We start from the raw sequence: 18,128 nt of genomic DNA, 5'->3' as shown, positions 1-18,128 counted from the left end.
AAGACAGGGTTTCTCTGTATAGCCCTGGCTGTCCTGGAACTCACTTTGTAGACCAGGCTGGCCTCGAACTCAGAAATCTGCCTGCCTCTGCCTCTTGAGTGCTGGGATTAAAGGCCATGTGCCACCATGCCTGGCAACCAGCCAATTTCTAAATGCCTCTTCTGCCTCTTCCATGGCTCCCTGGCCACTATGTATTGTATGCTTCTGAAATTATAAGTCAAAATAAATTCTTTCCCTTAGGTTACTTTTGTCGGGATATTTTGTCACACTAGGCCAGCACAGGTCCTGGCCTGAAGCTTTAGGCTGGCCTTGCCTGTGTAAAAGTGTTGTCTTTTTAATGCAAATTGGAATTTCTGAGTTTCAAATCTGTTAAAATGATATGGGAAACTTTATTGTATAGCTCCTTAAGTAGCCCAGGTCAGAGGCAATGGAAGAATAAATATGAGTTGCATTGAAAGCCTACTGCTAATCTATAGCACAGACATCTCAAATTGTGATATTGTCTCCTACAGGTGGAGAGGTTTACTGCAGCCCAGTTCTATGCACCATCTTACAGGAAAGTATTCTTTTAGGAGTGAATTGTGTCAAATGTGGAAATGAGACAATTTTAAAGGATAGTAGAGACACCCCCCCCCCAGCAGATACAGAAAAAAATTAAAAAGCAGATTGAAACTAATAAGATGATGGAGAACCACATGGGAAAGGGCTGGAATAAAGTTCTAAAATTGTCCAAAGCATCCCCCCCAATTTCTCCAACTTTGTTCTTTAGAGAATCACTCTATATCTTCCTGAAACTGAACTTTTCAATTTTATAGTAGAAACTTCTGGAAAAGTAGCAGCATTTTGCTGATAGCATTACTGCAACTATGTTAGGGACACAAGGGCAGAGAAGCTCAGTGACCATGTTTTCTTATGAGGTCAAGACTCCCAGAGAGAAAAACCTGCCTCCCACCCCAAGCTGGTTTTAATTCTACAAACTTAGCATGAAGACAATGTGGCTTTAAAAGCTCAGCATAAGCTTTTGCATTACTTGGTGGCTAGAACAAGGCAGAACTTACCTCTGTCATGCGGGGCTTTCGGGAGTTGGATGGAACCAGCCTTCCTGCCTCAGGATGCGGAGCTGTGGCCATGGTATATGTCTCTTTGCTCACCTTCTGCTTAGATCGCAGGAGGGACAAAGCAGCTTTAGTGGAAACCCCTGGAAGGTTGGGGTTGTACAAACTTATGCACCAACCAGCGTAAACAGAGGACCTCCTATCTGCATGCTGGATGTGATTTGGCTTAATGTAGTTTAAATAGCACCAACTGACATTAGTGGTTGTGTGGAGGCTGGGGAACTGCAGTACCTTCTTTGAGTCTGTACCTTCTTGCAATTTGGCTGGTTTAGGGGAAGTATCTGACAGAGGCAGAGAACTTGGGGGTGCCAGGGGAGGGAGGTCAGTCTGTTCCTTTGGATCTTCTTTCTTTACACTCAGTGGAGGCAGACCTCTTCGGTGAGCTTTGCTAGATGGTTGGGCATATTCCTTCAAAGTTTCTGAGCCTGGGGCTGTCCCATGGGACAATGTGGAATGAGAGAGGGGAGAAAGTTCTTTTGGGTCGGATGCATCTGAAGACAAGCTGGACAGTGTTTCTGCCTCCCTCCTGCTCCGGCCCTGGCTACCCACATGGGGTTTCTCTGTCTTCTTCCTGTCCTCTGTACTTGTCAGCACGACACTACAGGTACTCACAAGCTCCAGTTTTTCATCTGCCTTGGAAGCTTCTTCCTCCTTTACCCTTTTCTGCTGCTGGGTTTCCATGGTAAGTTCAAGACTGCCAGCTGGGGAAAGGACGCGTTTGCTTCCACTGGCTGTGGATGAGCACCCCTCCAGGCTCAGGATACCCTCAGAAGACAGTGAAGTGCCTTTCCTTTCAGGTACTCTCAGATATGGTGTCTGGTAACCTCTGTTTTGTTCCTTGCTTATGCTCGATGGCCCAGGTTCAGCCTCATATACATCAGCCTCACAAACAGTCATACTTTTGGAGGAGGGCTCCTCGTACTTGGTAAGAGCCGTGCTTGCTGAGCTACCCGGAGACTGTGTGACCAAGATCTGAGACAAAGTGGTGTACATGGCACTTCCATAGGATGGCATGTGGGTCTGGATTCGGACAGGAACAACCAGTGACACCATGGCATCTGGACAGGCAGGCAGGGCCAGTGATGGGGCTGATGTGGGAGCTGGGGAGGTGGCTTGGGGAGTCACAGGAGGCAGCTGGATGTCACTGCTGTATTCTGTGCTGCTGGAGGGGCCAGGAGGTTCTGTTGCCAGAGGGGGCAGGCTGGTTTTGACTGGGGGCAAGTGGCTTTCTATTTCACCAGGGAGCTGCAGTGCAAACTGGGATTGCAGAGGGAGGAAATATCCGGAGAGGGTTGAAGGGGCAGGGCATGGCATGGGGAGAAAGGAAGGGGGCTGCTGGAAGGGGATATCTGCAGCGTGAGGCAGGAGCTGGGGGAGATGGAGCTGGCTGGGGTGTAGCACAGTAGGCTGTAGAGGAAGTGGTGGGGCTTGGAACAAGGAAGGTGGGAGCGGGGGCATGGAGTATGGGGAGGAGAGGAGGCCGGCCATTGCTTGTGTGGGGAAGAACTCAGAGGGCTGTTCTTGCTCCTGAGGCAAGAGCTGTTGCAAGGAGAAGAGAGAGACTGGAGGGGGCAGCTGGGTGCCAAGAGGTTGGAACACTTGCAGAGCTTCTGTGTAGGGTGGGCTGGATCCCAGTGGGGGCCTGTCCTGCATCTGGCTTTTGCCCCCTGAAGGCCCACCTTGTGTAGTGCCCACAGAGATCTGGGGCACAGAGCTTTTTGTGGAAGGCTTGCTGGCTGCAGGCTCCTCACTGCTCTCTTGTTTTCCCTTGGGCACAGCCTCCAGCTCGGCTTCTGGAGGTCTGTTCAGGGAGGCCTGTCTTACCAGAAAACATTTTCTTCTTTCTGGCGGGGCGGCTGGGGGTGGCGGAGCTGCAGGCACTGCTACAGATGGTCCTGTAGGGGACAAGCTGCCGTAGTCAAAGGATTTGCTTCGGGTCTCCGTCATGTGTGAGGAATGGGGCACATTGGGGCTCTGCTCCGAGGCTGACCGTCTCATCTCTCGGGCATGTGGGTGGTGGCTGGGGACAGTCAGCATGTGGGAGCCCAAGGTTTTGGAGCGTGTGTCTGAGAAGGGTCCAGGGGTCTCAGCTTTTCCATGGTCTTCCCTGTCGAATGAAGCTGAGCGGCTGGAGCCACTCAGAGAAATGCTGCTCTCCTGGCTTGGGCTTCGAGACAGAGGCACAGAGGACTCAAAGCTGGACTCCCCTGAGGACTGAGCCATCTCAGCCAGGCGGAGTCTCTTTTTCTTGGGTGGCAGCTTCTCCGCTGGGAGTTGTGCCAGTGTTTGGCTGCGCTGGGGCCACTGGAATTCTTCTGTCTTCTCAGGCTCCTTGGGGGGCGGCTCAGGCTCTGTGTCAGGCCTGTCCGGTTCTTCTGTCACGAGGATCTCTGGAACCTGAATGTTGGGCTGCCGGACCAACCTCGGCTGCAGGGAGTGAGCCGAGCGTCCATGCGGGGCAGATGGTGGGGATGAGAACTGGGCCGGGGACTTGTCTTCCTCCAGGCCACTGGGCTGCTCCGGTGGGTCAGACTTCTCAAAGGAGCTGGTGTGCTGGATGACGGAAATTTCTTTGGACATTGTTCTCCTCTCCTTCCCTGGTTCTGACCCAGCTCCTGGCTTGGGAGTCCTGGGCTGGAAGCTCGTGGGTCCCTCTAGAGAGGGCACTGACTTGCTTGCTTCTGCTGGTGACTTGGTGGACTCCAGGGGACGGTTATGAGCTGTTTCTGATGGGCCTGGGCTGCCAAAGGCAGGTGGCTCTTCCTCATCTCCAAGGCTCTTTTCCTTCCGTCTTTTTCTCAGCGGAGTGAGTTCCAAGGTGGCCCCCAGTTTATAATGCATCATCTGGGACCAAGGCTCAGGCTCAGCCTGAGTCTTTTCCACTTCATGAGCACCTGCAGAGTGGGCTTTTGTGATCTGGAGCTCAGAGCAGTAGTATTTCTTATGAGCTTCGTAATTATCTCTCTTTTTGTACCGAGCACCGCAGATGGTACATTCATAGTTCACGCCTTTTGTTTTGAACCCCTTCTTGGTCTTTTTGGTAAGGTCGCTTTCCTTGGGTTCTGGTTCATCGGAGGGCTTGGAGGTGGGGTCCTTGCTGCTCGGTCCAGGCTCCTCGGAACTGTACTCACCCCCCAAAGGTAATTCAATGGCTGGCTGGCGCTTTAGCATCCGTGGGTGGGAGGTAAACACGGGAGTGTTGCGGCTGGGGACCTCGGGGTCAGCGACGTGGTCGTCAAAGGAGTAGCTACCACGAAAGGTGTGGTGATGGGTGCTGATGGTGCAGGCGGCAGAAGGCATTGAGTGGCTTCTCAGGAGAGGCACAGGGTGCGTGGAGCTGGGTGGGTGCTGGAGGCTCAGCAGTGATTGCTCCTGCTTAGTCTTCTCCCCATGGGACGATAGTGAGTCCCGGTAGAGGCTGGACTTCGGGGACTCCACGCTGCTGCGCCTGGTTAGAGAGCTCCTCCTGGGCTTCACACTGTCGATCTCACTGGTGTCCACCACGGCTTCATTGATGGTGATGAGCTTGGTGATATGTTCGATCACTTGTGTCCTGGGCACAGACAAAGGTACCAAGCTGGGCTTGTCTTCTGAGGATAGAGGCAGTAGGGGCTGGGTAGAGGTGGATGCCAGTATGGAGGTCCGCTGCCCAATCCGTCCACACTTGCCGAAGATGATCTCTGCGTAGGACTTTGCGTTGGTGTTGGGGGGGCTGACCTGCTGCTCCGCGCTCTCAGAGCGGGAGAAGTACCCGGACTCTGTGCTGCCTTTGCTCCCTGGGCTCAGGAATGTCTGCTCTTCGATCAGCTTCTTCCTCTCGCTCAGGCGGAGTGCCAGCTTCTGCTTGATGGTGTGCGTGTCTTCCGGTTTATGGCTCAGGGGATGTTCCGATGAGGCTTCTGCAAATGGGACGGGGTCCTCTAGTGATGGGCCAGTGCTTGACTGGGACAGGGAGCAGCGTTCCTGGCTGGAACCGTGGCTCCCGGAGCTGTACAAACTACTTGAGAGCAGGGGGTGCTTGGGTTTGGGGAGAACATCTGTGGAGGGACCTGATGCGGCACCGGTTTCCTCCTCTGAGTCTGTGCTTTCTCCCTCGGTGGGCTCCTCAAACTCTTCCCCGGGGATCCTCTCCATCTCCAGCCCAGGGGGGTACATCTCGCTGCTGGAGCCCGAGGCCAGGCCAGCTTTGATACGGTGGGCATGAGACTTCCTGTGTTTGTAGAGGTTACTCTTGGTCTTGAAGGAGAAGCCGCAGGGGCCGCAGGGGTAGGGCCTCTCGCCTGTGTGTGAGCGAATGTGTTTCTGGAGCACACTGGGCTTGGCGCAGGGTCGGCTGCAGTATTGACATATATACTTGCCTGGCTTCTGCGGTTTCCTCTCTTTCTTGTGTGCCTCTTCTGCAGGTTTCAGGGAGACCTGTGAGGGACGAGGCACAAAGACCTTAGGGATGCCAGGCAGCTCCTCAGGAGGAAGGATAGAAGCATGGGATGGGAGGAGCTGGCTCTGCGGATGCAGCCCGGGGGCCACAAAGGAGCCCGAGGGTCCAGGTCTCATGGGGTCAACCAGCTGCCACGTGGACCCCTCGAGGAGATGCTCTGGCTTGCCCGGGGACATGAATGCTGGTGTCAGAGGGTGCTGCGGAAGCTGAGAGATGTGAACCGAGGCCTCGATGGAAGGCCTCCGGGCAGGCTTCTGCTGCTGGCCCGTTTTCTCCTGAGAGGGGCCTGAGAAAGGCTGCGGGGCTAGGAGCTCCTGGGTGGCACTCTCTGAGGGAGCAGTAGTGCCGCTGCCTGGGTATGGAGCACTGGAAGAAACGCTCGTCTGAATGGCCTCTCCTTTGGTCAGCCGCTTCCGGGGACTTCCATCAGTCTTCTTGGTGCCCTTGATGCTTTGGTCAGGATCCATGACCTTCACAAGACTTCAGATGCTACTCAGGGAGTTTGGGGTAGGTCGCATTTATGAATAATCCAAGTGTCCCGAGGTGTCTAGCTTTGGCCACATTGGTCAAGAGCCATGGAAGCCAACCCCACGATGGTTTTGGGGCTGGGCTTTTTTTTTAATCCCCCCAAGTGTCAGTGGCTGCAAGTGGACTCAGAGCAGGTCCCAGGGCCCACGCTATTCATATTGGTGTGGCATAGCCCGCTACTCTGCAGACAGAAAGCATACTGGCATTTTTCTGCCTGAACGCCTGTCTTGAAAACAGCCTGGAAGATGTCAGTATTGCCATTGAGTGGGTTTGGGTGATAAGTGGCCCCCACGAGTCCCCTGTGTGCTATATGAACAGCTGAAGGTCGGAGACATCCATGTCCATGGGCCTGTCATCCCTAGTCCGGGCCGGAGAGATGCCACAATGGATGCTGGGGCGGCTCTCTTCTGCCCTTGAATTCTGTATTGGAGAATAGCAGCCTCGGAGGAGAAATCACGGTCTTCTACGAGGGGAAAAAATACACACAACAGAGGGAAAGGATTTACTGAGGCTGTCCACAGGCTGGGCAAATGGAGTGCAGTTAAAGCTGGTTAAGACTTCTTAAAAACTAGCCAGAGACATTCAAACAGGATGCCGCACCCCATCTCCCCACACTCATACTACACCAATGCCTCCACAGAGCCAATGCTTCTGACACTGTCTTATGGGGTTTCTGGGGGCTAGAGGCCTGGACCCCTCACCCTGCCCTGTGACCCAGTCCCAGGGAGCCTGGGCTTGCCAAGCCTCTGCTGTGAATCTGGAATAAGGGTAGTAGCAGGTCCCGTCAGAACTGCTCCTGTAGCCTGCAGAAGAACACCATTAGGAAATGGATAAAGATGCTGCTGAGGGGGATACAGATGGTGCTGGATGGGCGAGAGGTAAGAAGTGTCTGAGGATGCTGGGATGAGCTTTCCAAAGGATAGACTGTTAACAAAGACACTCTCTGGCCCCAGATCTGCATGGCCTTGAGAAATATCACTCATATTCACCCCCATGCAAATCCCTAACTTGTGTTTCTGGGCAAAGCTATAGAGGTTGGGACATAGCCCATGGTAACTCACACTGAACCTGGCTGTGACCACCAGACTGATCCAAACACTCCCAAGGAAATGGGAGATTTTCTAGAGAGTTCCTCCAGCTTTGCAAGCATGTGTGTGTGTGTGTGTGTATGTGTGTGTGTGTGTTTATCCATGTCCTGTAACTCACTCTGTGGATCAGGCTGACCTCAAACTCAGAGATCCACTTGCCTCTGCCTCCCATGGGCTGAAATTAAAGGCATATGGGACCAACCAGGCAGGGCCACACAGGCCCTCTGAGTTTAGAACTGGCACCCTCTGCATCTTTCTTTACCATATTGTAGGACAGGTGTTGTTGCCAGGGTGGATGCTGGATATCAAAAACTCATGACTTGGGAATTTCTCAGCCTTCGATTATGTCAAATTCAGATGTGGTGTGAGCAAGGTATTGGCTACTCTTTAGGAGAACCTAGCTGACCCTGTGAACAAGAGACATGAAAAGCACATCTCTTTCCCACTTTACTTAGTTCTGAGCATGATTCAAGCGACAGAAAAAGCCACTTTTTAGACAACTAATGGGCACATTGTATAAATCACCACAACAGTGGTCCAGTGCTTCAGGGTTCCCTTTCAAACCACAGAGGGGGAAAGTGTGCTCTAGAGATTAGCCACAGGAAAGGTTCATGTCATTCACCACTGAGGCCATGGGACCTCAGAAGCCAACTGACAACCACGAGGAGAATTTGGTTTCCAACAGCTAATTGGCTAACATATCAGGCTAGTCAGCTCCTATTCTGGAAGCTTCCATAGGCTCATCTATTAAAACAGTCCAATAAGGAAGCAATCAGAGCTCACTGGAACTAGAGCCACCAAGATCTCAGGGTTAATCATGTGACATCAACAGGTTCAAGGCCAGGTGGCTGGGATCCTGAAGGTAGTGGGAAAACTCCTTTGATATCTAGTGCTATAACCACATGGTCAGGGTCTGGAGTGAACGTTCTGAAGCAGGGGGAGCCAGGAACTGGGCTCCGTCAGGCCAGATAGGCCACTCACACTGTCAGGACACCAGCTGGAATCTATTTCAGACTCTAGGCTGAGGTGCCAGGGCTATTGCCCAAGTGAGATAAAACTGAGGTGACAGAAGACAAGAGCTTCATGCCCAGGGAGCTGCTATGCCAACCTAACCCCAAAGGTTAAGTTGGAGGTTCCAACAAGGTTCTTTGCTAATAATGAACTTAAACACACACACACACACAAACACACACACACATACACACACCCAGTATACCAAAGTGTGGTCACAAGTTTTACTGTCAATAAGATAAGTTCAAATTGTCAAGAAAGTGAACCTTGCCACTTTCAATAGCTAGGGATCCAAGAATCAAGACCACAGGCCAGACAGGATATGAACGGCAAATATTCTCACTTCATGATACACCAGATTATCAGCCACCTCCAAAGTTGTTCACACTTCTGTGTGTGTGTGTGTGTGTGTGTGTGTGTATGTATAGTCCTCACTTATGAAGGAAAGTAAAAGCGAGGCAGGACAGGTATGAGAATATTGGCCTGGAGCTTCAGGGTGAGGCAGTCAGAGAGCCACAGAAGGAAGTTGGATCAGAATGAGGTCAAGGCCAAGCAAGGGTGGTCCCTGGTTGGGAATGAAAACACAGCCATGACTGGAATCCCACCCAGAAGCCATTTGTCCTTCTTAGTATAGAAAACTCCAACTTTGATTGATCTACAGCCACCTAGCTACAGCCTGTTCTTTCCCAGGTTCCTTTGCCCTGGCCCCAGCCAACATCTAGGTCATGGCTAACAGGACAGGCACTTGGCTTCCACTTGCCAGTTTTCTCAGGGAGGAACATGGTGCAGGATGACTTCCCACCTGATGGATGAGGAACTGCCTAAGGGACAATGAATGGGCAGGAACCAGAATCTGCTCCAGCAGCAAATCACAACCCTTTGGCGAAGCAGCAGTTACTGGTGTCCCTTTGAGCAGCTGGGCACTAACCCCACTGGGGTGGGTCACTAATCTCTTGAGTCTTTTCCGGCTCCCAGAGGCTGCCTGCACCCCTTGGCTTGTGGCTCCTTATGTCTTCAAAGCCACATTGGCTCCAATGGAATCACTTCACAGTAATGTCTGTCTGTCCTTTCTTTTGCTTCTGCCTGGATAACCCATAAGAGACCCTTCTCAGGCTATCCACAAAGTCCCTCTTGCCATGAAAGACGGTCTATTCACAGGCGCCGGGCATAGAAACTGGCTGTCTTATATCCACCAGAGTCTCATCTTGTATCTTGATCTTCAGTGAGGCTTAGGGTATCTGCACAAAGCCAAGGAGTTTTCCTTACTGGCCAATGCAGATTTTCCATAGTGGGGTATCTACCAGTCTCTTCCTCTATGAGCCTAAGTTTCATGGCTATACTTGTATTTAGCATGCAACCCTATTTGTACCACCTCATTCTTTTAAGACTTATGTCTTCCCCTCCCCCAGTTGTTCCTCTCCAAAACCACCCCACTGCTCACTGAGCCAATGGTGTTTAGCCCTATCATAAGTGGGTCCCAGCCTCGTGGCTTCTCCTGCCTTCACATTCTGCTCTTCCAAAGGCAATGAACCGTACAGGCTGCCTGAAGGAAGAAGAGCTTCAGCGGGGCCTTAAATGATGGGACACTGTTGAGTTGGATCTAGAAGAAGGGAAGTGGTTTAGAGGCAGGCGCATGTGCAAAGAGAGCTTAAGAGGTTGAATGTGGACACAGGATGTTGAGATCTGGGGATCTGGTACCCAGAGTGTCAAGGAAGGGGGATTCATGCTGCCCTGGGGGTAGGTTCCAGACTTTAGGATGAGTTCCTGCATATTCCCACCTCAGTCCCAACTGTGAGTGCTCAGTGGTATCTCACATGTGCCGTCACAGAACTGTGGTCACTGACCCCAGGAAAGAGGGAGTCTTATCACCAAGGTGTGCTGTGGGGGGGGGGGGGCTGGTCCAGGTTTCTGGGGTGATGCCCCCCTCACACTCCCTAATGCAGCACTGTGTGTATATCTGTGTATATACACGTGGGCATGCGTGTCATCTGTGAATGTGGGGGGCCTAGGAAAGACTGTGGGAGTCAGTCCTGCGTTCAAACTCAGAATGCTTCTCAACCAGTAGCTCAAAGCTCTCGCTCTTTAAGTCACTTAAGTTTGTATACTGTTTGTATAGAAAGAAGTGAGTTGTGTCTGGTTGGGAACTGTCTTCCTGTTAGACCCAGGAACCAAGGTGACACTATTCTTACCAGAGAGGTTGACATGGATGTCTCTGGTGTTGACATGCAGAAATCAGAAACAAGATCCCCAGCCTTTATGAAGCAGGTAGAAAGCTAGAACTTGCTGTCCTGCTTACGTCACCCTGGGACACTGGCACAGTGACAAGAGGCAGCGATGGCATACGCTCAGGTTCTGAGTCTGGACTGGGCCCTAAAATTCCCGCTCATGTTAGGACTGTCCTAAGGGATTTAAATCAATCAACCCCTCTGTTCCTTACAGTAACAGCCCCGCCGCCACCTGCCTTTATCACGCCTGTCTTACATATTAGGAAACCAAGGTACAAAATCACAAAGCTGCCAAGGAGCCGAGCCTACAGCTGGGTCAGGGCTACCAGGTGCCTTCTGCAATGGAGACCCTGCAGGGCCCGGGCCACACAGCCTCGCAGACAGGACTCAAGCTCTAACTCTGAGGGCAAAGCATACCACTCCCAGCAGCCTTTCTTCCCGCCATGAGGGCTGGCCTTGTTAAGAACTTCTGTATGTTTTCTTTTACCTGGAAAAGTGTCTGCCATGCTGATGTCTTGCTCCAGTGATGCTGAAAATGAGCCAGCATTGGGGTCGCAGCTCATATCAGCAGGGGCCCAGCAGAGCCCAGATGCTTGGGGCTAATTCATCCACTGGGTTGCCTATTGTTATCCACCTAGTTAGCATGCTGCCCTCCTGCCTTGTCATTTATTTTTATCTGCCTTCCCTAGAAGCATCCAAAGCGATGTCTGGACACTGAGAGAACTCAGTGGGCACTTGTAAACTTAAGCCGACCTACTTATCTTCAATGGGGCAGGAAGTGCTTCTGAGGACACCCTGGGGAAGACTAGAACCCGTCAGGAGACTGGGTCAGACTCGTATCTTCTGGCTACTGTGCTCTGTCAGGATCACTGCCTGGAACAGATCTGGATTCTACAGCAGCCTGCATGCTTGTCAGCTCCCAGTAGGTCTCCAGCTGTCTTTTGACCACATTTTGTTTAAGTGACATTGGTACAAAAAGCTGCCTAAGTAGTTAGGGTTCTTCTGTCTACCATGAAGGGACATATATAGGACATGGGACAACAGGGCCAGTGGCAAGATGGCTCAGTGGGTAGGGGTACTTGATGCCAAGCCAGATCACCTGAGGTCAATTTCTAGAATCTACACAGCAGAAGGAGAGAACCAAGTTTCACAAATTGTCCATGGTACACATGTGCTCACTCATATACACACAGTACATAGATAATTTTTTAATTAAGGAAAGAACACACTACAACATCACACACACACACACACACACAGGCATACATACACACACAGGCATGTGAGTAGGCACACAGGCATAGAAGCACACACATCCTATAAGTATACTAGAAGGGCAGATCACTGTTGTTTACTATGCCCACAGTGAACAAGGGCACTGCCTACAGTCTCTCTCTTCATGCCTGTGTGGCAGGTGGACATCACTGTCCTTGCAGTGGCATGAGGCCATGACCACTCTGCAACATGTTTTATTTATCTGCTCCATCTCAAATGTTCCACGGACTTTCTCATACAGCATCTTTACCTGTTAAGCCCTCTCACCAGTTCTCAAGGTAGAACACAGTGTATCTATCTAGACTATCTGGTCTACCTGAAGTAGAATACTTTGAATCTATAAGGACTTGTCTACCTGAGATTGAATACTATGTATCTATGAAGTCTATCTGGTCTGCCTGAGGTAAAACCCTGTGTATCTGTGATGTCTCTCTAGTCTGTCTGCAGTAAAACACTGTATCTGTGAGGTCTATCTCTGGCAAACACTATGTAGTGTATCTCAGGGAGAACACTGGTACCTTGAGCTCTATCTTGTCTAGCTGAGGTGGAACACTGTGTATCGGTGAAGTCTATATAGCTTATAGTACTGTCATTTGTTTCTATTTCTCCCGAATTCATATTGGATCCATGATTGAAAGCAGAGCATTAACGCACGTGAAGAGAAAACCAACATGGTTACTCAGTAGGGAACTACACAGTAAACCAACCACCTATCTACCAGAAGCCCTAACATGAAACAACCAAACTGGCACTAAGGATGGCCAAGCTCTGGGCCAGCAGAACAAACACTTTGTTTACTACTTGGTTGTCAAAACCTAATGCTAAGCACCTACCTCTGCATCAGAATTTCCATTCCTGGGGATATATTCTACCAAAATATATGTATTTGTATACTAAAAATAATAACAAAAATAAAGCAATTTTCTTCAGCAAAAACATGGAAACAATCTAAATGGCAATAGTAAATCAAATGGATAAATAAATGTTGGTATTCACACTGTAATTATTACATAGTAATAGAAAAGAACAAAGCAGTGGTATAAGGATTAAAAACCTAGGTCTCGGGGCCTGTAGAGATAGCTCAGAGGTTAAGAACATTGGCTGCTCTTCCAGAGGTCACAAGTTCAATTCCCAGAAACACATGGTGGGCTCATAATCATCTATAATTAGATCTGTTGCCTTCTTCTGGTGTGCAGACATACATATAGGCAGAACCCTGTATAATAAATAAATAACATAACATAAAAAACAACCTAGGTCTTCCGGATACAGTAGCAAGTGAGGGAACTTATAAATAATCAACTACCAGCATCCAAATATATTGAATGTAGATAAAGACTGTTTTATGGCCTTACAAAGCAGATCAGTACTCTCTCTCTCTCTCTCTCTCTCTCTCTCTCTCTGCGTGTATGTGTGTGTGTGTTTATTGGGAAGTAGCTTTCTGGGCTGACAAATGCTCTACACTTTGATGTAGTTACATATTTATTTCATAACACACATATATACATACACACATATATACATACACACATACAACAACTATTATAAGGCTTATGCTTGTGTATTTATAATTTTGTGTATGTTATGCCTCAAGCTTTAAAAAGGCATGAACTTTGCACCCGTAATCGAGAGCTGGTGGGGATTACAAGCATGGCTCTACAGAGATACACACCAGACTCTGAAGAAAAAGTGGGATTGCACCAGGGAGAAAGGGGGAGTAGCTGTGGGCGAGGTCAGAAGATGACAGGTGGCTCAGTAGGGTGAGCATGTTGGGTGTTTGTCCAGTGTTGCGTGTGCATTGGGTTTATAGGGTTCAGGAGTTGGGATACGAGGCCAGGGACACAGATACAATCAGCTTTCTCTCTGCCTACTTAAATGAACTCCTCCAAAATCACACGTTGATGGGGCATTCGAGGCTCAGATCATCATGATGCAGCCAATGTTCAGAATCACAAATGCATCAAGACCAGAGAGTACTGCTGTGATCTAGGGGCTGTTTCATCTACAACTGTTAATTTCCCCCACATACAATGCTTTCTAATCCATAGAATTAAGCCATCCCCACTGGACTCTGGTTCTGAGTCTGAGGGGAGGTTTGCATTGGCTCTCCCCCAACATTCACCTAAGTTATTCTATGAACAATGAAAGTTCCCAACTCTCTCTGAGCCTTACTCTCCTGTCTGCCTTCATGCTTTCATTGTATCTCTATCTACACTGTCCAGTGTCCCTACACCCATGTTCACTTCCATGTTATAACTTAGCCTATAGAATAATTCAACTAGGAGAAGTGATTATACAACTTGATGATGAATGTATCATTCATGCCCTTGGGACCAGCTGGTGTGGATGGGCCCAAGGGATAAGGGGGGACTCTACAGCAACAAAACTTTGTCACAAACATTTACAGTTTTCTCCATTCGCTTCTTCAATCTAGTAGCATCACAGTTTTGGATTCTTTAAAAATGTTTTTGATTTGGTGTTGGCCAGTTCCTCTTGGACATGGGCCTGCCCTGGAGAGTGGTTGGTGTCCCCAGTCACACTGCATTGAAGAAAATTGATTTTCCCAAGCCAGTGGGTAGCAATTGCAAATAGCTTCCAATTCAGTGGTATTTTAGTAGACATTTTTGTCTCATTCTGCTTTGTTTTTAGCACTTTTTTGTCTTAAAGACTTTCTAAATGACAAAAATTACAAAATATTGCAAATGTTTTTGATTGATAGGTATAGCTCCATTTTTCCCCTAGAAAGCATAGGGGGCTGTGGTAAACTTTCCCAATTCCCATTTGTAAAACACGTTTTTATTTTCCTATCTAAATTTGACACAGTAAGACTCTTAGCCTCAAAGCCTTGTCTTCCAAACTTTTGAAAGACTGCCCAGAATGCTTGGCTAGAATGTCTCGTATTACTCACGATAGATTCTTACATACTCTTTTTTTTTTTCTTTCTCTGGAGTTCCACCAAAATGAATCGGAATGTTCAGTTATACTGAGTTCTGTCCTGAATCCATGTTCTCTTCCTTGTCTAAAACCTGAGTATGTTTCTTTAACTTGTAGAACATTTCTTAGGCTACATACGTGGCGCTTCTAGCCATTCTTCATCTTTACCCCATTGTCTGAGGGCTTACTTCTTGCTCTCCTCTTTGATGGATACTGAATTTTATTAGTTCTCAATCCCCCTCCACCACCACCAGATAAAAACCAACTGATTTTCTTGGTTTTGACTTCCAGGTCACCTGGTCTTGACCCACGCCCATTGCGTCATACAGTTTACCCATTAACGTTTCCTCAGGTGTCACATTTTAAACTTTCCGCAACTATTTCCTTTTCTCTCATTGTTCTATTTTCACAGAAACTGGCTCCTTTAAGTTAATAAAATAAACTTGGCTGGAGACACATGGCCCAGTGGTTAATGGGCACTGTTCTTATAGAGGACCTGAGTTTGATTCCCAGAACTTATACCAGACAAGCTTCCAGGGGCTCTGACTCCTCTGGCTCACGGCCTCCAAGGGCACCTGCAGCCACATGCACAGCCACAGACATAGATACAGACATATATACACCATTAAAAATAATAAAAATGGTTTAAAATGGAATAAATGATCATCATTGCTAAGCAGCACACTAATGTTGATTTATCTTAGGTGGCTCTGACCTGGGATGGGCCTTCACTGGTCTTTGCCTCCTGGTCTTCTCTTTCATGTTATTGGTTCTCTGTTTGGTGGTCTTGGTTATGCATCAGGGACTGCACTAGAAAGTCAGTGCTTGCATTAGGTAAGGACTTGAGCTCCCATAAGGAGGAGTGGAGACAAGATAGAAATTTACTCCTGTCTAATGTGATGGTCAGAGTGCCAGAGGCCAGGGCTGGTCTGTCAGCTGAGGAGTGGTACATAGTTAAGCTTTCTCTTCTGTCCCCCAACACTGCATGGCTACCCTTTCCCACCACCATATCCACATCATAGTCAGAGGCTTGAGAAGGGACTGCAGGTCTTTTCAGCTCACCCTAGCACAAGGTCACACCTCACTCCCCGGAAGGACAGGACCTGTGGTCTTTAGCTGGCTGGCCCTGAGGCCTGCTCAGATCTCTAACACAGCAGAAGAGAGGGAGGATTCTAATGAAATCATCAACCACATTAGGCTTCCTGTAGTACTGGCTCTCTGCTTGACAGGTTACGCCTGAATGGGATGGGGAAGCCATGTCAGGGATATTTGTGAGAACGTGAAGCAAGTCTCCCAGTGAGGCCCACTTATGGGAAGTTTGGCAGCAAACATTCTATTGTCCAAGAATGTTTCTATGGTCAGAGTGGTATGCTTCATGTGAGAGTGAGTGACCTCTATACACTCTCTGCCCCACACTATCTTCTGGAGTTGGCTAAACCTACCCCTAGCCTCTTAGACTGGCCTTGAGACTTAGCTCCATGGGATTTGGCTGTCTCTGCCTGACCAGCACATTATGGGAGGGGTCTAACCTCCCTTTCTGAAGTGGGGAGGGCATAGCAGCCAGTCCAACTCTTGCCTTTGTTGATGTTTGGCATGAACTATGGCTGGCATCTCTGGGATGGAAATCACTTAGATATCTGGGTTCTGGGTTGTGATGCTTTTGGCTCTGGTTCTATTTACCCATCTCATGTGTATCCTATTTTCTTAAGACTTTGCATATTCATGGCCCATGGGGAGGCTCCCTATCTTGTTTCCAAAGCTATCGTGATGTCATTCTTTGGAAAATGCCTTCTCTGCTCGTCATGATGACTCCTAGGGAGAAGCTGGAACTCCAGCAGTGAGGACACCAAAAGGCAAGATGGTCTTCTACTGGACAGGCATCATCTCAGAACCCTGAGGTGTCTACCTCATGGCACAGCTGATGCTCCCACACCTGGGTCCCTGCTCTCCCAGGAGCCTGACAGTTAATGGATCCCATCAGGGTTCAGACTTACCAAGACACCTGACACGCTGGTCTTCCCCTCTCTGTCTCAGGGATGGCCTTTGGAGGAGCCTATGAGTCAGGTTCCATCCTCTGCCAGCCAAGGGAACTGAGAGTCAGTGTGCTGTCTACCAGGAGTAGCGCAGGGGAAGGCTTTCCATCCCAGGCTCCAGACCCATAAGTACAGTTCCTCCTGTTGTGGGGACCCCCCCCCAACCATAAAGTTATTTCCATTGTTACTTCATGGCTAATTTTCTTACTTTTACGAATCTTAATGTAAATATTTTTGGAGACAGCAATTCGCCAAAGCCTGAGAGCTGCTGCTCTGGAGGCTGTTCGAGGCATAACTGACTCCTCAGTTTAGGACTCTGTAAAGCTCATTTTAGGCAGGTCTAATTGCTGAGTCTCCAGGTCTCTTCCACAGGGCTGTATCTCTAACACCCCTCTCCGTTTTCTCTCCTTCTGTGTAAACTTCAAAATGTTCCCAGCATAAGCTGATGCTTCTGTTGGCTGACATGTTCTTTGTTTCTCTGACACAGTGGCCAACTCCTCACTATCCTTCATATCCCCCTGCTAGTTAATCTCACACGTCAGTTTGGATAGGTCATGGTCCTGGATATTCATTAAACAGCATTCTAGAAGATTTTGTGAAGTTATTTTTCAGGTGAGATTAACATTTAAATCCATAGACTTTGCATGAAGCAGAATACCTTCGATAACATGGGTGGGCCTGATGAATCAATTGACAACTTTATTAGGAAGAAGTGACAGCTGGCAGACTACCCTATGCCCTGCAGGTCGTGGGGAGCTGCCCCCCAGACCCTGTGCACTTACTGAATCTCAACTATAGGAGCCAAAGGACACCATCCTTACTGTCCCTCTTAGCGTCACTTTCTTTCCCCTGTTCCTCTTCTGGGATTGTCTGGAGGACCCTGTCTCCAGTGCCTGACACAGTGGGTGCTGTTACGATCTCAGGTACTTCTCCTTCCTCTGTCACAAGCTATAGTTTCTTGTACCCACCAGTCTTGTTGCCAATGTCAAGCTTGTTTTTGCTTATCTGTATTATAAGGGTGTGTACATGTGTGTCCCTGTCCTTTTAGTTCTGCTTCCCAGAGGACTCGGATGAACACGCTATTCCACCCTCACATTCTCCACTGAGCTTTCCTGAGCTCCCGGAGTCTCTGTTCCATGAGCATGGTGCCCTTTCTCTTGTTACTCACAGGTGGAAACTTATTTGTTCAGAGGCTTTTCTCTCTGTGCACATTGAGTTCTTTTAGCGCAGGGCAGGGCAGCTCATCTCATTCATGTGCCTTGCAGAAGCATGGATAGCTTCTATCAAAGGATGGATGAATCTGGGAGAACAAGAAGGCTGAAGCTGGTACCTGACAGGGGCATGGGTTCCCAGGGTGGAGAGAGGAAGCTCCCATCTATCTTTTTAAAGGGGATGCTGTAGAGATGCCAAGGAGGGACAAGAAGAGCAATTTCTAAAAACCAGCTGTGTGGAAGATGGTACAGGATGCTGACAGCAGGCAA

General features: G+C 49.1%; 1 protein-coding gene across 1 annotated transcript in view; it reads right to left on the bottom strand.

The window, feature by feature from the left end:
- Hivep3 (human immunodeficiency virus type I enhancer binding protein 3) overlaps positions 1–18,128 on the bottom strand; it is a 312,458-nt gene that overhangs the window by 31,659 nt on the left and 262,671 nt on the right. The window contains exon 4 of the mRNA XM_021160203.2: positions 1,059–6,544. Coding sequence (XP_021015862.1) covers positions 1,059–6,020 — 4,962 coding nt within the window. The 5' untranslated portion in view covers positions 6,021–6,544. The remainder of the gene's footprint in view (positions 1–1,058; positions 6,545–18,128) is intronic.

This window comes from Mus caroli, chromosome 4 (genome assembly GCF_900094665.2).
Source record: "Mus caroli chromosome 4, CAROLI_EIJ_v1.1, whole genome shotgun sequence".
Lineage (NCBI taxonomy): Eukaryota > Metazoa > Chordata > Mammalia > Rodentia > Muridae > Mus > Mus caroli.
Note: the sequence above shows the minus strand (reverse complement) of the source record. Positions and strands in the feature narration are given on the sequence as shown.